Source organism: Mesoplodon densirostris, chromosome 4 (genome assembly GCF_025265405.1).
Source record: "Mesoplodon densirostris isolate mMesDen1 chromosome 4, mMesDen1 primary haplotype, whole genome shotgun sequence".
Taxonomy (NCBI): Eukaryota; Metazoa; Chordata; class Mammalia; order Artiodactyla; family Ziphiidae; genus Mesoplodon; species Mesoplodon densirostris.
In genome coordinates, this window is record NC_082664.1 from 75,636,892 (window position 1) to 75,660,687 (window position 23,796).

A 23,796-nucleotide genomic window follows, 5' to 3' on the forward strand; every position below is an offset into this window, starting at 1 on the left:
CCAGAGCTATCTCTGCAACCTGGTCTGGGATTCCAGATTCATATTCTTGCTTCTGGATTGGGCAGAGCCTGGCCCCAGCTCCTGAGATCCCGAGACGGTGTCTTTTCCCATGGTCCCCCTTCCAACACACATACACATACCTTGTCCTGACTTTGAAAGCCCTGAGGCACTTGAGCCTCCCCAGAGGGAGGAAAGGGGAGCGACTCAGGGGTGAGGGCACTGAGTCCAACCTGGCTGGGTGGGGAAAGAGGAAGATTGAAACAAGAGGGAGAGAATGTGACAAGGCATTTTCCTGGTTCCCTGAGAATCTACCTGGACCCACATGTGCTCACACACAACCAGACTCTCAGGGCCCTGCCCCTCCCATATCCATAGTGATACACAGTCCCTCCATGAAGCCCTTTGGCTGACCTGCCTCACACCTGCCCGGAATTTTGATTTCCACTAGTGCATCCTCGGAGTGTGCTGGAGGATGTAGGGACTTAGACCTGGACAGGAAAAGGTCACGGGGTTGTGGAGGGCTCTGTGCCCGGTCCTGGAGCCTCTGTCCCTACTCCCCAAGCCACCTCCCTGCCTGATGCGTCACCAAACTCAGCCTCTCCTCCAGTCAGCTTCCTTGTGTCCCCTTGCCCACCCTGTTTTCACTGTCTTCTGTTCAGTGTCCCACGGACAGAGCTGGGACAACAGCGGGATGGAGGGAAGAGACCCCAGGAACAGGGTCCCAGCCTTCCGGAAGATGTCTGACCTCCTCTTTGCCTTGGAGTTCTCTTGGTGGCCTCCCTGGCGTTTCTCCCAGTGTCAGGGTGAAGTTGGGGCAGGTGCCTGGAGCCGGTTGGTCAGGGTTCCCAGGAAGAATTCCAGGTTGGAGAGCCCTGGCCTCCAGCTCACCAGACATTCATCTAGAGAGAAGGGGGTACTCTCTAGCCTGGGAAGGGGGGCCTTCATTCCCACCTGAGCCTCATAGCAAAGACCTCAGCCTCCTCCAAACCCCTCGGTTTGGGGGGCGGGGGGTGGCGGTTAGAAAACGAGATTGCTTCTACTCTCACCCCCCCTAATCCCCAACCTGGAGGGACACAGGTAGCAGGGGGCAGCTCACTCATGCTGGGGCCTGGGGCCTAGCTAGAGGAAGAAGAAGGGACAGACAGATGGATGGTGGGGGCTGGCTGGTGGAGCCAGTCGGAGGGCCTGGCTGCTGATGTCACCAGTGTGTACCAGCTTGGGATGCTGGGACCTCCCTGGGCAGGACGAGTCCCCGAGCCAGGCCGGTGGGCAGTTTCACAGGGACAGAGGCGGGCAGCCTGAGCTTGGGAAGAGCGAGTCTGCTGGATAGAGTGTGGGTGGACCCTCCCTGCCCCATCGCGCTAGGGAAACTTCCCACACTACAGGGACGATTCTTTCCCCCTCACCCGCACGTGGACACCCACCAAGCCAGGTGCCCCATCCAGAAAGCTGCTCACGGACCCCTCCCAGGAAATGACACTTGTCGCAACCCCCTCCACCGAGGAGAAGGTGCTTCTGATGCACCCAGTTTCGAAGGAGTCAGCATCCCTCGGACGGTTTGATCTCATCAAAGCCTTCCAACTTCAGCCCTGACAGACCTCGCCCCTCCCCCTCCCCAGCCCGGGCCCAACCCCGCCTCCAGTCGGTTCCTGGTTCCTTGAAAGGGGACCGAGGGTGCGGCCTAGCCTCATTTCTCACCCCTACCTCAGAAACCGCCCCCAGAGGCTGGGCTTCTTCCCTCGAGGATGGAGCAACCTCCCTTCCCCTTCTTCCCAGAAGCCGGGCCCCGCCCTCCCCGCCCTCCCCGCCCTCATAAACCACTTACCGGCCCGCCCCACGCTTCCCATTCGTGAGGCGGCGTCAGTCCCGTCCCATCAGTCCAGACCTGTTCCACCCAGAGATGCCAGCACCTTCGTCAGGTGAGGCCCTGGCCAGGTGGGGTGCGAGCCAGCCCGAGCCTGTCGGTCCCAGTGGGGCTGCTCCCCAAACACCGAGACTCTGCACCTGGGAAGCCCGGCTCGGGGCACCTCTGCCCCCGCCCCGCCCCTCCGGGCAGCTCCGCGTGGGTGTTTGTCCAGCCGGAGGGAATGTCAGGAGCCCAAGTCGTGAATGTCACTTGCCTGTGTAATGCAAGGAGCCTTGGGTGGGGGATTCCGCCTAAGAAATGGGTCCTTGAGGCAGGCAGCTCTGGATCTCTAGACTGAGGAGCTGGCAGGTGGAGGGAGCAGGCCCGGGATGGTCTGTGCTGCTGCACCTTGAGGGTGTGATACGTGTCATCTCCTGGGAGGGGTGCGTGAGCAGCTTTCTGGATGGGGCACCTGGCTTGGTGGATGTCCATGTGCGGGTGAGAGGAGAAAGACTCGTCTCTGTAATGTGGGAAGTTTCTCTAGGTGAGTCTGAAAGGAGTCTTTGGGGAAGGTCTCTGGGTGTGTCTGAGGGAATCTCAGGGTGGAGGTCAGATCATCTCAGTCATCTGGCTGGGACTGAATCAGCTCTCTGGATGGAGGGTTTCTGGGTGAGCTGACTGGGGCATCCTGTAGGGGTAAAGGAGGTCTGTGTGAGTGGTCAGAGCCTCCCTGCCTTGTCCACACAGGCACGACGACGGGCAGTCCTCGTTCAGATGTGGGCCGCTGGGGCAGGAACCCCTGGCAGCCCCCCATGACACCTTCTCCAGAGCTGGAGCCAGAGCCAAACAGACGTGCTCGCCAAGGGGGCCGCCCCTTCTGGGCTCGCTGCTGTGGCTGCTGCTCGTGCCAGAATGCAGTAGATGACGACTGGGGGCCTGAGCCCGGCAGAGACCGAGGGTCTGACTCCACGGTTCGAGGGCCCAGCTCCAGCGGTCGAAGACCCGACTCCCGGGTCTGCCCTGTGAACACAGCTAGAGATGGCACCATCCAAGGTGAGGCCCACCTGTCCACGTTTTCTGAGAGCCAAAATGCTTTAATGGGCCTGAGACTCATTCTGGCGTCTCTGGGGGCCTGGGAGGCTAATGATGCAGGGCCGGACTCCCCACGGGGCTTCACTGAACCTGAGCTCTGGCCTTGCAGAGGGAATGCTGGTGGTGACTGGTGTGAATCTGCTGAGTTCACCCTCGGACCAGAATCGCCAAGAGCACCACACGGACGAGTTCGAGTACAATGAGCTGATTATCCGCCGTGGGCAGCCTTTCCACGTGGTCCTCTTCCTGTCTCGTCCCTATGAGTCCTCCGATCATGTCACCCTGGAGCTGCTCATTGGTCGGTGGAGCCCACAGTAGGAGGGGTGAAGGCCCTGGGCAGGGTGGAGTGGGGGTAGGGGGCTGCGTAGCAGGGCATGAGGGTCAAAGGGGCAGCTTTGGGCTCCTCACTCACCCCACTCCTCGCCCCTGCCAGATAAGGCAGGTGCAAGCATGTAAGCATGTCCCCAGGGGTGCCTCAGGGAGGGTCTTGGTGTCCCTGTCTTCCTAAGTTCACGCTCTTCAAGCCTCCAGGGGCATCTGTCTCAAAATTCTTTTTCTTCAGGTGCTTGGCACAGCATCCCCTTCAGTGTTGCTGCCTCTGTGTGTCTTTCTTTCTGGGTCTGCCCTCCTTCCTCAGGGTGTGGCTCCACGCTCTGTCCCACTGTGTCTCTCAGTCTCTCTGTCCCCATGGCCCAGGGCAGGTGCCTCCCTCATTGCATTGCTTGGTGGCTACTGACTGCCTAGGCTGGTGCTTGTGCTGCCGCAGGGGGCCGGCGACCCCTCGTACCCTTTGATGAGGGCCTAGCCTTGCCCACCCCAGCCTGTAATTTCCCAGGTCCCCCCACCACCTCCAGCAAGGATGCCCTGGGCTCTGGCAGCTGCAGCCCCAGGGAGCAGGCAGGGTTGACCTTCAGGAGATGAACTGCCCTTTCACACGGAGCGGGGGCAACTGGACCCAGACAGGGTGGCTCTGTTCCTCCAGCCCAGGTGCTGGAACAGTCAGGCAGGGAGAACGTGACGGTGATCTGGTCTCTTCTAGTCGCCTCTAAGTGTCGAGGGAACAGGTTTGGGATGTTGGACTGGGTCTCTGCCCTGACATGTGGGCAAACACTGGGTGGGGACAGAGCTGCTCTCAAATTGACCCAGGCGATGGTCCAACTCAGGGACACACTCACTGGCTCATACACTTTCTGGGTGGGGCTGCGAGAAGTCCAAGGCACCATCCCCCCGCCTTCAGATAGGCTGCAGCAGCTAATCAATGCTTCCCCCACTCCAGGAAAGAAGCCTGAGGTGGGCAAGGGCACCCATGTGATCATCCCAGTGGGCCAGGGGGGCAGTGGAGGCTGGAAAGCCCAGGTGACCGAGTCCAGCGGGAAGAATCTAAACCTACGGGTCCACACCTCCCCCAATGCCATCATCGGCAAGTTTCAGTTCACGGTCCGCACACGGTCAGAAGCTGGCGAGTTCCAGTTGCCCTTTGACCCCTGCAATGAGATCTACATCCTCTTCAATCCCTGGTGCCCAGGTGAGCCTGCTGGAGTCAGAAGCAAGGCATGGACAGGAGGGGAGGGCAGGTCAGGGCTTCCTTTCCTAGGATCTGGCTACGTGCCTGGGTACCTAGCCCTAGGAGAAGCCAGCCTCCCATTGTCCAGGTGAGGGGACCTGGATCCAGGACCTAGAGAGGTGGCCAGCCCAAGGCCACACAGCCTCAGCTCTCCTGGGGAAGGGCCCTGGCTACAGCCACCCTCCTCTGATTATCTCTGTCATGCTCACTGCATCCTTCCTGGGAGCAGTGCTGTCAGGCTAGAGGCGTTCCTGCTCTTCCTCTGCGGTCATGAGTCCTGCAGAATCAGCCGGGGGGCAGGTGGGACCCAGGGAGAGGGCTGGAGGGGACCAGTCATATATGCTTTGGGAACACAGAGGACATCGTGTATGTGGACCGTGAGGACTGGCGGCAGGAGTACGTGCTTAACGAATGTGGGAGAATTTACTATGGGACCGAAGCACAGATTGGTGAGCGGACCTGGAACTACGGCCAGGTACGGCTGGCTGGGGCCTCATGCACTCAGGGGCACTAGAGGCAGGTGGGGCGGGGTAGGGGAGCAGGTGCTGGCCTAGGGGTCACCTCTGCCCTTCCTCCCTCCAGTTTGACCACGGGGTGCTGGATGCCTGCCTGTACATCCTGGACCGGCGGGGCATGCCATATGGAGGCCGCGGGGACCCCATCAACGTCTGCCGGGTCGTCTCTGCCATGGTGAGCACCCTCGCGTCTCTGAGCCCTACCGTGTGTCTGCCTCCCCTGCTCCACCCCACACTCTTACCCTTCCTGATTCTGTCCCTGCTCTTGCAAAGGGTACCGTGGGAAGTGGTCTCACCCCTCTTCCCTCCCTTGCCTGTCCCCCAACCCTCCCCTTCCTGGCTCCCGTTCCAGCTCTTGTGTAATGTACGGCCAAACCCCAAACTTGGCACACCCAGCGTTCACATTCCTGTGTCAGACCAGGACGGGGGTGGAGTGGGCAGAGAGCTCTGGGAGTGGTGAGAGGGGCTCAGGCTGCTACTGGACCCTGAAGCCTTTAGGGGTGAGGGATGGTTGCAGGGTCAGAGGCTGGGCTGGGGGCCACATGGCAGGCCCTGAGCCTCTCCCCCAACTCTGCCCCACCCCGTCCTGTCCTGGGCAGGTGAACTCCTTGGATGACAATGGCGTCCTGGTTGGGAACTGGTCTGGAGAATATTCCCGCGGCACGAATCCATCAGCGTGGGTGGGCAGTGTGGAGATTCTACTCAGCTACCTACGCACCGGCTTCTCTGTTTCTTACGGCCAGTGCTGGGTTTTCGCCGGTGTGACCACTACAGGTAGTGAAAGGATGGGACAGGAGCGGCCTGGGCCCTACACGAAGGAGGGAGGGAAGCCAGGCTCCGCCTTCACGAGCCCAGCCCAGCTGTGGCTACAGTGTCTGGTAGGCTGGCCTTAATTATCATTAATTAGTGTTAACAACCGAGAGGGGCCTAGAGGAGAGGAGGGAGAAGGGGCAGTTAGGGACAAGGCAAGGTCGGTGGCTTGGATTCCCCTAACCCCCAACACTCCCTGGCTCGGTGCCCTCCTGACCCTAGCGACCCCTGACCCAGTTGCCCCTGTCCCCGTGCTACTCCTGACCTCGTGCCTCACCTGCCACCCACCCCTGCCCTGGCCCAGGGCCCTGAACCCCAACCCTGGTTTCCCCACAGTGCTGCGCTGCCTGGGCCTGGCCACCCGTACCACCACCAACTTCAATTCCGCACATGACACAGACACATCCCTCACCACGGACATCTACTTTGACGAGAACATGAAGCCACTCGAGCACCTGAACAGTGATTCCGTCTGGTGAGGCTGGGGCTGGCCTGCCCTTCCCTGCTGAGGGCTGGTGACCCGAGGCCTGGGCGCCAGGGGATGCCGGGGAGGCCCCGGGGGGTGGGCAGCTCACGGAGCCCTCCGGCCATGTCCATCCAGGAACTTCCACGTGTGGAACGAGTGTTGGATGAAGAGGCCAGATCTGCCCTCAGGCTTCGATGGATGGCAGGTTGTGGACGCCACACCCCAGGAGACCAGCAGTGGTGAGGCGGGGCCCTGCCTGGCTCCTGAACCCCATGTGGGGCCCCTCCCTGTCTCCCCAGCCAGGGGAACAAACTCCAGCGTCCCGGACGGGGCCTTAGAGCCGGGTCCTTTAACCTCGCAGTTCTTCAAACAGACTCATCAGGGCAAATCACCCTGTGGCCCTTCATTTATTTTTACCTTTCTGCGTAACTATTTGCCTAAATTTTATTTATTTGTAAGGATTATTACACTCAGATGGCTCAAAAGTCCAAGGATTCAAGAGAATTCAGTGAGAGGTTTCCCTCCTCTGACAAATCCACTATTCCCACTTGCTTTTTTATTTACATATCCTGGAGGTAATTAATTGAAGGACCCTTTTATTTATATATATTCTTTTAAAGTTTAAAAAGTCATTATTTTAAGTAAAACAAGCTTGGAAGGAAAAAAAAAAGGATAGAATTGTATAGCATAAAGTATACAATTCCCTATCCTCTCTCAGGTGGTTTGTTTCGTTTTGTTTCAAGGAAATTTCTATATCCTACTCCAGACCTGATACGTTGGACCTTCAGGGAATAGACTCTAGGAATCTGTATTTTTTTTTTTTTTCAATACACAGGTCTCTCACTGTTGTGGCCTCTCCCCTTGAGGAGCACAGGTTCTGGACGCGCAGGCTCAGCAGCCATGGCTCACGGGCCCAGCTGCTCCACGGCATGTGGGATCTTCCCGGACCGGGGCACGACCCGTGTCCCCTGCATCGGCAGGCGGACTCTCAACCACTGCGCCACCAGGGAAGCCCCCAGGGATCTGTATTTTTGAAAGTTCTGGTGATGTTGCAGATCAGCTGGGTTTGGGAGGTCCTCTAGGGCACAGAGCGTTAGGTCAGCAGCAGAGCAGACCCAGCCCCCGACTTCCTCTCTTTCAACACATATTCTCGCTTTTACCAAGTTCCTCTCGTGTCTGTTCCACTGCTCCACTGAGTTATACGTACAGTATGATAAAATCAGGGTTCAGATAGGTTCAGAGGAGAAAACAGCTTCTGTAACCCAGTCCAGCCTAAGAAGTAATCACTGACGACATCACCTACTAGTCTCTTTTCCACAATGCACGTTTCTGCAAAAATTAGACCTCCCGTGCTGTTCTCAGACAGGTCCTGCACACCCTTCCCACCTTAACACTCTGGCCCCAGACAGCCCCACCTGCCCCTCCTGTTGCCTCTCCCTCCAACCCCTGCCACCTCTCCCTTCCTCACCCTGGCTCAGATAGCCTTCCCCTAGCCTACGCTCCTCCTCTGGTCTCTGGCCAGACCCCTCCCCCTCAGTCATCTCTATGAACGGTGCCCTGTGAGTTGTACAACCCCAGTGATGCCTGTGATGCTGGAACAGCCTGCAGGACACCGGGAGATCTGAGTTCTGGTCCCCACTCTGGGAAGTGGTGGGCTGGGTGGCAGCCAGGGGCTCTGAGGCCACCCAGACCCGGGCTTGATTCTAGCTTGATCACTTCTTAGATATGTCATCTTGGGCAAGTTCCTTGCACCTTCGGGCTTTGGTGTTCTTGTTTGTAATGTGTGGATGATATATACCATACAGGGTGGTTGGGAGGATCTAATGAGAAGTCATAGTAGACTAGCAGCATGGCTGGAGCTTAGTAGCTACTCAGTTAAGTATTAGCTCCTTGAGCTTCCCTGGTGGCGCAGTGGTTGAGAGTCCACCTGCCAATGCAGGGGACATGGGTTCATGCCCGGTCCAGAAAGATCCCACATGCCGCGGAGCGGTTGGGCCCATGAGCCATGGCCGCTGAGCCTGCGCGTCCGGAGCCTGTGCTCCTCAACGGGAGAAGCCGCAACAGTGAGAGGCCCGCGTACCGCAAAAAAAAAAAAAAAAAAAAAAAAAAGTATTAGCTCCTTCCTTCTCTCTGTATCCAACTGTCTTGGGAGATCCTGGCATCTACTTTGCCTCACTGAGCCTGTCTCCCCATGTGTAAAAGGAGACCGTCGTGTGAGATGTTTTCTAAGACTCTCTCCTGTTGGATGGCCCTCACTTCCTGTTCTGTGTCCTCTCCTGCCAAGCTTCCTCCCTACCAACTCACCTCTTACAGAAAACCCTCCCGAGCACACTGAGGACAGCCTCTGTTTCCCACCAGCTCCCCTCTCACCTCCCCACAGAGAGGACACAGTAGGCTGCAGAGCTGAAGGGTTGTTCTGGATCTTTCTGGAATGGTGACTGATGTCATTGCTCTCCCAGCCGGCAAGCAGAGCCATGGTGGGCTCTGGGTTTGTCTTGATGTAGGATGGCTCTTGACCTCAGGGGGTTACAGACAGCTGACATGCAGCTTCAGCCAGTAGAGGAAGTGTGCCGGCAATTTGGTTAGCAAGGCAGGCCTGTCTCCACGGTTGTCCCTGTCCCCCTATCCCCCACCAAGGACTGAGGCCAAATAGAACGTGCGCACTATTTTGTTTAACCTCCCTGAGTTGGACTGCTGGGAGCTGACCCAAGGCAGTGGGCGCTGGGCCTGGATGGGTGGGCCCAGGATCTGGGGGAGGGGTCCCCCTCAGCCGCCTTGGATCTCTCACCCCCATGCTACCCTCACTCCCCTAGGCATCTTCTGCTGTGGCCCCTGCTCTGTGCAGTCCATCAAGGACGGCCTGGTCTACATGAAGTATGACACGCCCTTCATTTTTGCTGAGGTGAGGCCTGTGTGCCCGGTGCCTTTGTGGGCAGCCTGGGGAGACGAGGGCACTGGCGTTGGCCCTGGGTTCTCTGGTCCTGACCTCACCACCGACCGACTAGCTGTGTGATCTTGAGCAAGTCACCCATTCTATGAGTCTTAGTTTCCCCAACTGTTAAAAGTGGGATAATAATGGCTGCCATGCTTCCTGTGCTCAGGACCAAAAGAAATAATGGGTATGAAGCTGCTCTGTAAGTCGCAGAGTCAGCGAACGAGCGTAAGGGATTACTGTTCTTAATGTTGAATGCATGCTAAGGAGCCTCCCAGACCAGTTTCTTCCCCACTCTCTGGCCTTGTCTGGCTCAGCTTGGAAAGTCTCCCGGTTTGGCTCTTCCAGGAAGCTCCCAACCGTTGGATCTAGCCCTCCATGCAGCTCCTAGGATCCAGGGAAGGCAGCTGGGGGTCAGGCCCACCCTCAGACCCTCTGGCTCACTCACTCCCGGCTCACACCCCACACACGCCCCAAACAGGTGAACAGTGACAAGGTCTACTGGCAGCGGCAATATGACGGCAGCTTCAAGGTCATGTACGTGGAGGAGAAAGCCATCGGCTCGCTCGTCGTCACGAAGGCCGTCGGCTCCAACAATCGGGAAGAGGTCTCCCACATCTATAAGCACCCGGAAGGTACCAGCCCCCCAACCTGGCCAGCTCCGACCATGCCAAGGGTTCCCACCAAGCACTCGCCAATGCCAGCAGCAGTGGTAAGCTCATCGTTGACCCTCAACCCCCAGGCTCAGAAGCAGAGCGGAAGGCAGTGGAGACCGCAGCCGCCCACGGCAGCAAACCCCACGTGTACGCCATCCGGGACTCGGCTGAGGATGTGGCCCTGCAGGTGGAGGCGCAGGACACAGTAATGGGGCGGGACCTGACCATCTGTGTGGTGCTGACCAACTGCAGCAGCAGCCCGCGGACTGTGAAGCTGCACCTGTACCTCTCCGTTACCTTCTATACCGGTGTCTCTGGGTCTGTCTTCAAGGAGAGCAAGAAGGAAGTGGTGCTGGCTCCAGGGGCCTGTAAGTGCTCCTTCCCCAGCCCTGCCCCCTCCCCTCTGCCCCACGGCTGGGCACCCCGGGGCTGGGGACATGGACACCCCAGGATGCCGGGTCTGGGGAAGCTGGCCTCAGTGACACCATGCCTCTTCCCCCCCAGCGGAGCGCATGGCCATGCCCGTGGCCTACAAGGAGTACCGGGTCCACCTCGTGGACCAGGGGGCCATGCTGCTCAACGTCTCAGGCCACGTCAAGGAGAATGGGCAGGTGCTGGCCAAGCAGCACACCTTCCGTCTGCGAACCCCAGACCTCTCCCTCACGGTAGAGCAGCTGGCTGGGGCAGGGGGAAATCGGAGGGCCAGGGGAGGGGGCACTGGGCCAGGAGCCGCGGCAGGAGGAGGTCAGGGACCGGCTCTGGGCCTCTGGGCTTCGGTTTCCTCCTCTGGAAAATCAGATCTCCTGTCCCTGATTCTGTGGTGCCTGCAGCTGGAGAGTGGGTTGGAGTTTCCTGTCTGGCTTTGGGAGAGCCCTCTCTCGGGGGCAGAAACGTGGGGTGAAGGCGGTCTTGATTCGAAGGAGCTCTCCCTCTCTGGGGGAGTGTCTGGTCCTGTGAGTTCGGCCAGGGGCTCTGACGGGGGCCTCTTTTTCTCTCAGTTACTGCAAGCAGCCGTGGTTGGCCAGGAGTGCGAGGTCCAGATTGTCTTCCAGAACCCCCTGCCTGTCACCCTCACCAACGTTATCTTCCGGCTCGAGGGTTCCGGGTTGCAGAGACCCAAGGCCCTCAACGCTGGGTGAGTCTGGCCCTTCCTCCTTCCCCTGCCGCTGCCCTTGCCTGCCTCCTGGCGGCATGAGTCCCAGCTTTGCTTCCTCTCTTGGTTAGGACGGTAAGGTCTGTTGCTTGGGGCCCGCCAGCAGCACCTCCTGACTCAGTTCAGCCCACCCAGCACGTAAAAGGCCTGCTGTGGGCAGTGCTCTGCGGTGTCCCCACCCTGCCTCACCGGCTCGTTAGGGAGCTAAAACCTCACACAGGAATCACTACCAACTCGTCACTACTGTCACCCAGCACTCAGCAGTTGAGCAGGCACTTTCAGGAATATAAGTTCATTTGGAGACCACAAAAACCCCTTAGCGTACATTAGAGATCATCACCTGGGCCATGTGCCCCAGGGCAAGTGACTGATCTCCTGTGCGCCTCAGTTTTCTCACCTGTAAAATAGGGATAACGATAAGCCTGGCTCTGAGGCTCAGAGGAGACCCTGCCCATAAAGCACTCAGCATGGTGCTCGGCACAGCATTAGTGTTCTGTTGGTAGCTGTCCCCCCCTTTACAGATGGGGCAGCTGGTGGCCGCATCTCACAGGGTCTCACAGCTCCTAAGGGGCAGGCTCTGCCCCTCCCGCTTTGGTGAGAGCACAGGCTCTCAAGCTTGTTGCAGGCGTGGTGGCATGAGGGCCGAGCAGCAGTTCCGAAGGCGAGAGCCCTGTGCCTCGGGCCCTCACCCAGCCTGCCGGGGCTGATCCCGAGCCACCTGAGGCTCTGGGCCAGGCCGGTGCCCACAGTCATGTTCCTGGGCCTGTGCTTCCGGCTCTGACACAGACCCACGCATGCAGGAACAGCACAGAGGGAAAGCAGAGAAGGCCAGAGGCTGACTTTTAAGGTCAGCCTTCTGGGGACAGGGGTAGGAATTTTCCTCCTTCGGCAAAGAGCACCCGAGGGAAAGTGACAGCATGCGCTCGGAGGGGCTGGGTGAGGAAGCAGAGGGTCTCTGCCCACCCTGCCCCTCCCTCTCCCCACACACAGCAGGTGGCTCTGCCTGGTGGTGGCTGCCACTTTCGCCAACAGACCAAAACTGAAAAGGTTGCTGTTCTGATCTTTGCCCCAGCCTGGCCCCCTGGATGATGGGACACATCACAAACCAGTGCTCTCCTTCTGTCGCCCTAAAAGGGTCTCTGGCAGCTTAGAGAGTGGAGCTTGGAACTCCCAGACAGCTCACCTGCTTGTGTCTCTCACCTGCAGCTGACAGAGGGAGGTTTGCCTGTTCTGAGGGATTCCCCAGAGCGGGGCTCCCCTCAGCAGCCCCACCAGATCTTTGATTCTTGCCCCTGCCTGGGAATAAGGGAAGGACCGCTGCACTGAGTGATGGAGACCCAGCTCCTCTCTTCAGCTGTGGGGCTTGTCCAAGTCTCCCCCCACTTAAAGGTCCCAGTCTTCCCACCGGTAGGTGAGGGGGTTAGATGGTAGTTTCTCAAGGCAGGTCCTCCTTGGACATCCTGTGGCTCCTCAGCTGCTGCGAGCCCAGGCCAGGGCCACCAGGACAGCTGAGAGCCCTGAGCTCCTGGCTCGGATATATTAGATTCCAAAACGGGCATCACTTCACTCTCATCTGCGCATCCAAGGCTGTGGTATGGCATAAGTTGTGCCACCCAGCCTGCTAAGAGGCCACTTAATAAACGTTCCAGAACTTACCCCTTCAGATGGCTATTGTCACCACCAAAGCAGTCACCAGGGGAAACTGGAAGTCTGCTCCAAATCCTTCTTGGGAATTTCCCCCAGAGCCTGAATCATATTCTCTAGAATGTCCTTAGGGTGGTCTTCTAAGGGGGTGGATTTGACCTTGGGGAAACAGCCTCAAGTCATTTAGAATTAAGCCTAATTAATAAGGTAAGTGAACAAGGTGGGTCATAATGCCCTTTTCAATCAGAACTGAAACTTGGCTGTAAAGGAGGGACAGTGACTTGTCCAGGCGTGCGTGCACGCCCAAGTGGGTGAGTGTGATGTGTGTGTGGTTTTAAATGGCTGTGAAGGAAAATCTGAGAGGAGGTTTTTCAAATGTTCAACAGGGTTGAACCAGTACAGAATTGAAGGACAATTCTAATTTGGATGTCTAAGTTCTGATGTCCTGTCAGGGAGTTGGTTTTATTACCTGCACTCATTTATGGGCACATTCCAACATTAGCAGCTGACGTACTCAGCTTAAACTGGCAAACTGGCGTGCAGCCAAGGTCTCGCCTGACTCTTAAGACCAGGGTAGGAAGAGATCTTGACATCCCTAGCTGGAATCTGGAGAGCATTTTCTCTTGGAAATAATGTTATAAATAAAGGCTAGGCTCTGAAATAGTACAGTTCAATCATAGTATGGGTTAAATAGACTTTTGAAGGCTGATCTGAACCTAAACAACCTTTAACCTGCATCGATGGAAAAGTGAGCACAAATTAAAAGTGCAGATTCGTAACCAGGCAGAGTATAGCCTACCTGCTAAGTTATAGACTTAATTTCTTTCTTTCTTTCTTTTTTTGATAAATTTATTTATTTATGTATGTATTTTTGGCTGCGTTGGGCCTTCGCTGCTGCGCGCGGGCTTTCTCTAGTTGCGGCGCGCGGGGGCCACTCTTCGTTGCGGTGCGCGGGCTTCTCGTTGCGGCGGCTTCTCTTGTTGCAGAGCACAGGCTCTAGGCACACGGGCTTCAGTAGTTGTGGCACATGGGCTCAGTAGTTGTGGCGCACGGGCTTAGTTGCTCCGCGGCATGTGGGATCTTCCCGGACCAGGGCTCGAACCCGTGTCCCCTGCATTGGCAGACGGATTCTTAACCACTGCGCCACCAGGGAAGTCCCTAGACTTAATTTCAAGTTGTATATTATGACAGGAAGTCTAGAAATTAAGTCTATAACCTAACAGGTAGGCTATAGATATCTATCTCCCACCTTCATAGAGCTTGGAGGCACCTTCAAGACCATCTGATCCCCCCCTCATTTTACATTCGCTTCCATTTTACACCAGAAAGTGAGGATGACTGGTATTCTAAACCACACAGTTAACAACGGTAGAAGAAGGAGTACAGAGTGATTCAGGGACGCCCCTTGGAAGCAGGCTCCAAGCTATTTTGCCCCAAGGAGAGCTCATCCTCAATGTTGGGGTGTTGACTCATTCCCTTGGAGGACTGTGGTGTTTGCACAGAGTCTGGCTCCAGAGACGGTCCCCAAGGCAGGCTCAGGTTGAGCAGGGGCCAGAGGTAAAGGTTTAAGGCAGAGGCAGGAAAGGACAGATGCTAACAGGCGTGAGAAGGTGCGATATAAATGCAGTCACAGTCAGTGTGTAAGCACACGTGCAGATTGCTGGAGCTCAGAGAAGGGTGAGATTCATTTTCCTGAGGGCAGGACGTGCTCCAGGGAGCCCTCACTGAGGAGGAGGTGTGAGCTGGGTCTGGAGGCAGCCTGGGGGCAAAGCATGAAGACAGAGGTGAGTTCAGGGAAGGGGAGGAGCTCAGTGGGGCTGGTGGGCAGGAGGAATGGGGGGAGGATGAGGTGGTGCAGGCAGGCAGGGTGACTCAGAGTGAGTCTGTGTGTCAGGTTAGGGAGCTACAGTTTCATCTATCTCATACGCACCGAGGAAGCCAAGCCGGTGAAGGGCTCAGTTTATCTCTGAGTGCTTGGAGAATAGAATGGAAAATGATATGGGAAGCAAGGAGGCCGGTTAGAAGGCTGGTGAAATTGTGATTCCCAGAGGGGTGGTCTGGGACTAGAGGTCCATGGGAAGGAAGAAAATAAAGACACTGTAGTGTGTGTGTGCACACCAGCATGTGTGTTTCTCTCTCACTCACACACATGAATGTGTGTCAATTTAATTTAAAGATGCCAATTGTCTGTTCTTTTTTTTTTAAATAACATCCTGAAATATGATAGTAGCAGAGGATGATTAATTTTCTTCCACCTTATTCCTCGGCAAACCTGAAAGTATTTGGCAATACTGTGTTGAGCCCCAAAGTCTCCCTTTGAAGTTTTCTTGTTCTTGGAAACCCTACAGGGATTGGGGCTGACCTGGTTGGGGCAGGAGCATTGGCCATGGAGAGCGGGGGAGGCAGTGCCTCGGTCTTTGTCCAGATGTTTGTGAGAGCAGGGAGGGAGGAGTCCTGGATGCTGAGATTTCCAGCTCCAGCAGCTGGGTGGGTGGCCACTGATCTAGCCTTGCAGAGGTGGCCTTGGGGTTCAGGCTTTGTTCCGGTCAGTAGGTTAGGTCTTGGGTGTGGAGATTCCAGCTGAGCCCAGAAATGCCTGAAGGGCTCCACCTGCTGCTCCTTCCTTCCTGCCTGCCCCATCAGCCCTTACTCCCCACTCCACCCTCGGTCACCCCAGCCCCATGATCCTATCTCTGCCCACAGGGACATTGAGGGCAACAAGAGAGTGACACTGCGCCAGACGTTCGTGCCTGTGAGACCAGGCTCCCGCCAGCTCATCGCCAGCTTGGACAGCCCACAGCTCTCCCAGGTGCATGGGGTCATCCAGGTGGATGTGGCCCCGGCCGCTGGTGGCAGGGGCTTCTCAGATACTAGAGGCAATGGTAGCTCAGAGGAGACCATCCCTATTGCATCTTGAGGTGGGGCTTAGCCCTGGGCCAGGAGCAATGGGAGTGGAGTCAGATGAGTAAGGGCACTGCCTCAAGACAGGGGCCCACTGCAGAGCGGTTCCCCAGGGCCTCAGGTGCGGAGACCGGGGCATCTGGGGAGGAACCGATCTCATTTGCACAGATGCTAATAAACTGTTTTTCAATGAAGCTGCCATTCTGTCCATCTGTCAGTCTATGCCGAGCCAAGGAGCCCCATGGCCTATGCTGGGGATGCCCTTGGCATTTCTGACGCCCCTAGCTCTGAGAAGCATGGCTGGCATGTCAGCAGTGGTACCACTCAGCAGCTCTTGAGATGGGGCCGCTTGGCATCAGGACAGCCTCCAGCGCTCACCTGCCCAGTCTTCACCTGCTGACCAAAGCCCTCGGAAGCTCCCTGGGCTCAGTGGCACTGCCCCCTCCACAACACCCCCTGTGGGAAAGAAGAACCTAAAGTCCCTTCTGTAGGCACATGTTTGAGGTAGAAATAGGCTGGACTTCTCTCTGAGCAGCAGAAGCCACTTTCTAATATGGATCTTCAAATATCCTTGTCTAAGAATTTTTACAAAAGTAATATGTGTTCAGTGTTGAGCATTAAGAAGATACAGAAAATTATAAAGCAGAAAATAACAATAATCCTCAAGCCCCGCCATGTACAGAAAGTAACTGTTAACGTTGTGTTTCACATGCTGCTTCCCTGCCCCCCCCCACCCCCGACAAATGACCTATGGTGAGCATTTTCCTACAGCATCAAATAGTCTTTGAAAGCATCGTGTTTAGAGACTGGATGGTAGGCTAGGCTTCCAGGCCGCCCTCCTGGCCCTCCTGGATCTCTGGCTGGCCTTCTCAGTTTCCTCAGTTGGTGCCTCCACCTCGGCTCAGACTCCAGTGTTGGGGTGACTCAGGCCTCCGCCCCAGGCTCTCTCTCATCCAGCTACACTCTGTCAAGGTGAGCTCGGCCAGACTCGAGGTTTGGAGGACTGCTGGCTCCCCAAATCGTATATTTTCCTTGAACCTCAAATTTGTATATTTACTGCCTTCTCAATATCTCTACAATGTGGATGTCCAATGTGGATGTCTCAAAGACACCCCAAGTATAACACATCCAAGGTCAAACTCCTGACCTCCCTCCAGCACATATCCTCCTACATCTTCCCCTACCTCAGTAAATGGCACCTCCATCTTTCCAGTTTCTTGGGCCCAAACTCTTGGAGTCACCCTTGACTCCTTTCTTTCTCTCACATCCCACATTCCATCTGTCAGCAGATCTTGCTGGTTCTACTTCCCATTCATAGGTGTCTAGAATCTGACCACTCCTTATCTCCTCTACAACTACCATCCTGCCCGAGCTGCCTTCATCTCTCAGCTGGACTGTTGCACGCCCTTCCTAATCATTTCCCCATTTCCACTCTTGCCCTTTCATACCCTGTTCTTCACACAGCAGCTGGAACGAGCAGGTGAACCAGATCATGTCAATCCTCTGCTCAAAGCCTTCCACTGGGGCTTCCCTGGTGGCGCAGTGGTTGAGAGTCCATCTGCCGATGCAGGGGATGCGGGTTCGCGCCCCGGTCCGGGAAGATCCCACATGCTGTGGAGCGGCTGGGCCCGTGAGCCATGGCCGCTGAGCCTGCGCGTCTGGAGCCTGTGCTCCGCAAAGGGAGAGGCCACAACAGTGAGAGACCCGCGTAGCGCAAAAAACAAACAAAACCTTCCACTGGCTTCCCCCAAAGTCAGAGTCCTTACAGGACTCCGCCCTCCCTCCCCTTCCCCTCCCTCGGCTCAGTCCATCCAGCTCGCTGGCCCCTTCCTACCTGGACAGTGCCAGGCACATTCCTGCTCTAGGGTCTCTGCAGGGCTGCACTCTGCCTGAGGACTTCTTCCCCACATGGCCCCATGGCTCACTCCCTCTTCTCCTTGAAGACTTGCTTAAGTGCCACCATCTTAAGGTCTTCTCTCCCATCCCATTTTAAAATTGCAACACCTTCTATGTTTCCTATCTCCCTTTGTTCTTTCTTTTTCTCCATAGTACATGTTACCATGTGGTGTTCTATACATTAAATTTTTTGTATCATTTATTATCTAATTCTCTCTACCAGTACTGCTCCATCCTAGTCCAAGCCAGCATCCTCCCTCACTTGGATTGAAGCCCCAGTCCTCTCACTAGCCTTTGCCCTTCCCTGTCTATTCTCAACTTGGCAGCCAGAGGGATGTTCTTAAATGTCAGTCAGATCATGTCACCAATCTGCTCACACTCCCCAGTGGCTACTCACTTCTCACAGAATAACAGCCGTGGCTGCTTCACTTTCTTGGTATTTCTCAAAGCCTTGACCTCCTGGCCTTTGGACTAACAGTTTCCCCTGCCTGGAACACTCTTCTTCTGCTATCCATGTGGCAGGCACTCTCCCCTCCTTTGAAGTCTATCCTTGAATATCACTGTCTTAATGCGGCCTTTTCTGGCCACCCTATTTTAAATTGCAACCCACTCCTCTCCTCCTGACCACTTTTCCCTGCTTTATTTTTCTGCATAACACTTATCCACATCCAACATATTCAATATTTTAACAATGCATTTATTCATTGTGTCCCCTCTCCCCCAGGTGGAATATAAACTCCACAAGAGCAGTGATTTTTGTCTGATTTGGTCTCTGTTGTATGCTCAGAATTTAGTGCATAGAAATGCTCACTAAATACTTGCTGAGTGAAGAAGAGTTTGGCACTAATGTATTTATATATAATAACGCCTGTCATCTTCACAACGACCTCATAAGGTCACTGTATTATAATTTCCCCTCTACAGATGAAGAATCTGAGGCAAGGGGCTAGGGATCCCAGCAAAATCATTTAGCACTCTAGAATAGGATTAGAACCTGGGCAGTCTGGCTCCACAGCCTGTATTTTATCTCAGACGGAAAGTGACCCCACAGAGCTCTTAATTCCACCCCCAAACTCCTCTTCCCCTAGTTTTTCCCATCTCACTGTTACTATAATCACCCAGTTGTTCCAACCAAACACCTCCAAGTCACCCTTGATTCCTCCCTCTTCTCTCCTCCAAGATTCACTCCACCAGTATTCCTTACGAGTTCTACGTCCAAACTGTATCTGAATCTGTCATTCTCTCCACCTGCACTGTCACTGCGCTGTCTCCCTGTGGAACTGCCATAGCCTCCTGGTGTGTTTCCACTCTTGTTCCTGAATAATCCAGTTTCTACACAGCCAGTGAGCTTTCTAAGCTCTAAGTTAAATCCTGGTACTCTCCTGCTTAAAACCGGATGAGGCTGGTACTGAACCCAAGTTCAGCTGTTTGCTGCTTGGAAAGCCAATATACAAGAGACAAGTGTTGTTGGGAAGGGTGCGGCTGCTTTATACAGGAGGCCAGCAACCTGGGAAGATGGTGGACTAATGTCCCAAAACCAGTCTCCAAATTGCTGGTTAGGGGACAAAGGTTTTAAAGGGGAGTTTCAGGGGTGTCCAGGAGGGGGGCCTATGTGCAGAAGAGCACAGTCTGCTCCAATAATAATAATAAATAATAAACTGGCTGTGTGGTGTTCTGGTCGGCAACATCTCGATCTTCTACGCTAGGGTCGGTCTGCTCCCATATCTGTAAGCCCAGTCCTTGGAATTCTTAAGCAAGCAAGATTAAGTGTCCCCTAGTCAGCTAGTCATTCTCCGAATAGCTCTAAGACACGCCAGGGTCAGTAAGTAGGAAGGGAAGATGCATGTAAATTTTAAAATCTCTACTGCTCAAAATGGAGCAGCTTATGTTATGGCTACACTTCCAGTGCTTTCCCATCACCCTGGGATCAATGCAAAGTCCTACCCTCATCTATCTGGCCCTGCAGCCCTCTCCGACCTCAACTCCACCACATGCCCCGGCCCTGCTGCCTCAGCCCCACAGTCCTTCTGCTTCTCAAACCCACCAACCTTCTACCTAAGACTTGGCATCTGCCCTTCCTTCTGGAGGAGCACCCTTCCTCCAACTGGCATGGCTGCCCCCCTCATTCGGGTCTCAGCTCAGATGTCACCTCCCCATAGATCTCTTCCCTGTCCGTCAATCCGATGAGTTTGCCGCCTCCCGTCTCTTAAGTATATCACCCTATTTTATTTCGTATCCTACCTAGCACTTACTGTTTAACGTCAGCGTGTCTGTTTATTTATTAAATTCTGTCTCTTTTCTCTCAAAGGTAAGCTCCTTAAGACCTTATCTGTCTTGTTCACACCAGTGACCCAGAACCTAGAACAGGGTCCAGCACAGAGCCGCACAAGAAATGTTTGCTACTTACAAAGTTAAAAGCAACAATTTGCAATGTATAACTTATAATTGTTCCTTGAATTTATGGAGCAAGCCCCAGTAGTTGTACTACGTTTTTGTTTTGTTTTCTTTTGTTTTAATTTTTTAAATTTATTTTTGGCTGCATTGGGTCTTCGTGGCGGTGTGCGGGCTCCTCATTGCAGTGGCTTCTCTTGTTGCGGAGCACGGGCTCTAGGCACGTGGGCTCAGTAGTTGCGGCACGCAGGCCCTAGAGTGGTAGATGTGGTGCAGGGGCTCAGTAGTTGTGGCTCGCGGGCTTAGTTGCTCCGCAGCATGTGGGACCTTCCCAGACCAGGGATCAAACCCATGTCCCCTGCATTGGCACGTGGATTCTTAACCACTGCACCACCAGGGAAGTCCTGGTACTATGTTTTTTTTAATAAAAATGAACAAATGACATGATTTCTTTGATTAATCTCTCATTCCTAGAAATTTAAGTCTTCCCAGAATTTTACTGTTCTTTTCTCTCTCTCTCTTTATTTTTAATTGAGGTATAGTTGATTTGCAATGTTGTGTTAATTTCTGCTGTACAGCAAAGTGATTCATTATACATATATATATATATATATACATTCTTTTTTATATTCTTTTTTTTTTTTTTTTTTTTTGTGGTACACGGACCTCTCACTGTTGTGGCCTCTCCCGCTGCGGAGCACAGGCTCCAGACACGCAGGCTCAGCGGCCATGGCTCACGGGCCCAGCCGCTCCGCGGCACACGGGATCCTCCCGGACCGGGGCATGAACCCGTGTCCCCTGCATCGGCAGGCGGACTCTCAACCACTGCGCCACCAGGGAAGCCCTTTATATTCTTTTCCATTATTGTTTATCACAGGATATTGAATATAGTTCTCTGTGCTATACAGTAGGACCTTGTTGTTTATCCATTCTATATATACTAGTTCACATCTGCTAACCCCAAACTCCCAGTCCATCCCTCACCGACCCCCCAAAGTTTTGCTATTCTAAATAGAGCTGTGATAAATATCCTTGTACAAGCACATAAATCTTTGGGCTTATTTTAAATTATTTCCTTAAAGTAACCCCCCAGAGTGAGAATTATTGTGTAAAGGGGATTGAGCACATTTAAGGTGGTTGATACATTTTATTAAATTAGTTTCCAGAAAGGTTGAGCAATAATGCAACAGTATCTCTTTTTATTGAGCTCCCAGGAAAATGTGAGAGCTTCAGATTTCTAACAACTTTGTAACTTGCTTCATATTTGTTCATTTTACCTTGGTCCCCTGTATATATTAGAGCTCAAAAATGCTTGAAAGCCTCAAAAAGAAAAACAAAACAAAACAACAACAACAAAATGGGAAGGGAATGCTATTCTCCAAACAGCTAGAGGGAAAGAAACAAATATATGTTGAGATCCTACTATGAGTTAAGCTCAAACTGGGTGCTTTATGGAGATCATCTCCTTTAATTCTCTGGGGGTGAGCATCAGAATCCCTGTTGTTCCAGCTTAATTTGTTCTTAGACCTCTGGTTCCCCTCCCCTAGAATGTAAGGGCAAGGTCCTTATCTCTCTTACACTTACTCATTGTGACTTACAGTAGATGCTCATTAAATATCTGTTGAACGGAAAATGAACTAAATTGGAGGGTGATGGGGAGTCTGGGGGCTTAGGGGTGCAGTGGAGGATTGTGTTTTGGAGCATTTGTGGGAAGAATGCACGATGGATAACTAGGCCAGCTCTGGGAAAGAGAGAGATAAATGGGCACTCGGGGAGCTGAGTAATGACCAGCAGGGCAGAGCTCTTACTTGGACTGTACCTCAGAAAACTGTACTAGGGAAACCTATTTAATGCCATTTTCATTTATTTATATGATTATTTCCTTTACATTACAGAGTGCTTTTTTTTTTTTTTTTTACAAAGAGAAGTGTTCTTAGTCTTGGTTTTAAGAAATCCACTAGAGTTGCCGCCTTAGTTGATGCCTTCTGGACAGTGATAAGGCAGTCATTATCTCTGAGTCTTGGTCACCAGTTTTGGTTCTTGTGGGACACCTGGTATACAAAGTTGATCACTAGGAAGGAGGTGGATTCTTTGCATCAGTAGCCCAGGTTTTCCTGAGTGTAAAGACCCAGTATTATCAGTTCCTTCTGCCCCAAGATTTAAAGTTGGGAACATTAGTGTGAACTATGGTAGCTTCAACTGAAGCCCAATAGCAGGGAAGGGAACCATCCCAGCCTTGGAGAACTAGGCTGGATACCAGGGTGCATGAATCCCATGTAGGTGGGTTTGACTTGGCAAAGTCTGGGGCTAATGCTGGAAGCTCCTGCAGCCCCTTAGGCCAGGGAGAAAAGTCTGGACCTGGATGTAGAATCCTGAGAGCTCAAGTACGAATCCCTGTCGTTGGTTTTCTAAGATGACATTCAGTGGGTGGAAGAAGCATGGCAGACCCTGTAGGCAGCAGAGCTCTCCCCAAACAGGCATGGAAGCTGGAAGGTCTGCCCTTTTGGTTACAGTTCTTAGGAAATTCTGGGAAAGGTTAAAAACATCAAAAGGAAGATTTTATCTTCCTGGCAGTAAACCAGGTGGAGTTAATTACAAATTTAAAAGAAAAATTTTATAAGATGTGACTTATAAATGTTTCTCGGATTTATGGATCAGGCTACAGTGGTTGTAATTCATTTTAAATAAAGTTAATTTTTAAAATAATGGCTAGATACAGTTGTTATAAGGTCCACCCTGGAGAGGGATTTTTGTCTACAGCTGGAGCAGAATTTTACAGGAGACTCTGACTGGCAGGGTCCAGCCATAGTAGCAGATAATGAACCCCTTCCTCCACCCATTTAACAAATATTCAATGACATGTGCCAAGCAATGGGCTAAGTGCTAGAACACAGGGCAAACCTAGTTCCTGCCTTACAGAGCTTACAGTCTGAGAAAGGAACAGATGAATTGAATAACTGCACAAGACAAAGGAGAGTACGTACAGAGCTCTGAAGTTTATGGTGAAGGTGTGTGACCTGGCCTGGTGGCGGTGGTTAGGAAAGCTTTACCTGGATAGGTGACGCTGGAGGATAGGTAGGTAGAGATGGAAGGGAAATCACTCCAGGCAAAAGGAATAGCCTGTGCAAAGATCCTGTGGTGGAAGGGCATCTAGAAGAGTAAACAAGACTAAAAGAAGGACAGTGTGGGGAATTCCCTGGTGATCCAGTGGTTAGGGCTCTGTGCTTCCACTGCAGGAGGCACAGGTTCGATCCCTAGTTAGTGAATTAAGATCTGGCATGCCGTGCAGTGCAGCCAAAACAAAACAAGAAGAAGGAGAGGGAGAGGGAGAAGAAGGAGAGGGAGAGGGAGGGGGAGAAGAAGGAGGGGGAGGGACAGGGTAGACGAGGAGGGAGAGGAGGAGGAGGGGGAGGATGGTGTGGCTAAAGCAAGGAGAGCAAGGGACAGAGTGGAGAAGGTGAAGCTGAGAGATGCAGGGCAGAGCCTTGTGGGGCCCCATAGGCCACTTTAAGCCCTTGGAAGGTTTAAGGAATTGGAGGTGACATGATCACGTTGTGTGTTTTGAACAGATTATTCTGCCTGTGGTGTCAAGTAATGGATTGGAGCGGGGCTGGAGTGGATGCAGAGACACAGATTGGAAGACAGTTGTAATATTTTATGCTAGATGGTGATTTGGGCCAGAGTAGTGGTGCTGGAGACAGAGGTGGAAAACTTGGAGAAATATCTAGGAGGGAAAATTCACAGGGCTTGGGGAAGGATGGGATGTGGCTGGGTGGAGGGTGGAAAGGAGCAGTAAAGCTAAACACCAGGTTTCTGGCTCATGGAACAGGACAGATAGGTGGTCCCATCCACTGATACAGGGACTAGTGTCCCTCACCAGAGAAAGGAAACTGTGAGGGAAGGTGAGGCTCAGAGACACCCTTTGTATAG

At 53.7% G+C, this 23,796-nt stretch overlaps 1 protein-coding gene across 1 annotated transcript; it reads left to right on the forward strand.

Moving 5' to 3' along the window:
- Positions 1-1,900: 1,900 nt before the first annotated feature.
- On the forward strand, positions 1,901-15,595 carry TGM1 (transglutaminase 1). Its single transcript, XM_060098202.1, has 15 exons — positions 1,901-1,919; positions 2,594-2,899; positions 3,048-3,236; positions 4,215-4,463; positions 4,859-4,977; positions 5,085-5,192; positions 5,617-5,791; positions 6,164-6,302; positions 6,429-6,532; positions 9,107-9,195; positions 9,707-9,860; positions 9,968-10,249; positions 10,386-10,546; positions 10,880-11,016; positions 15,382-15,595. The coding sequence occupies exons 1-15, from the start codon at positions 1,901-1,903 to the stop codon at positions 15,593-15,595; spliced, it is 2,445 nt and encodes an 814-aa protein (XP_059954185.1).
- Positions 15,596-23,796: the final 8,201 nt, after the last annotated feature.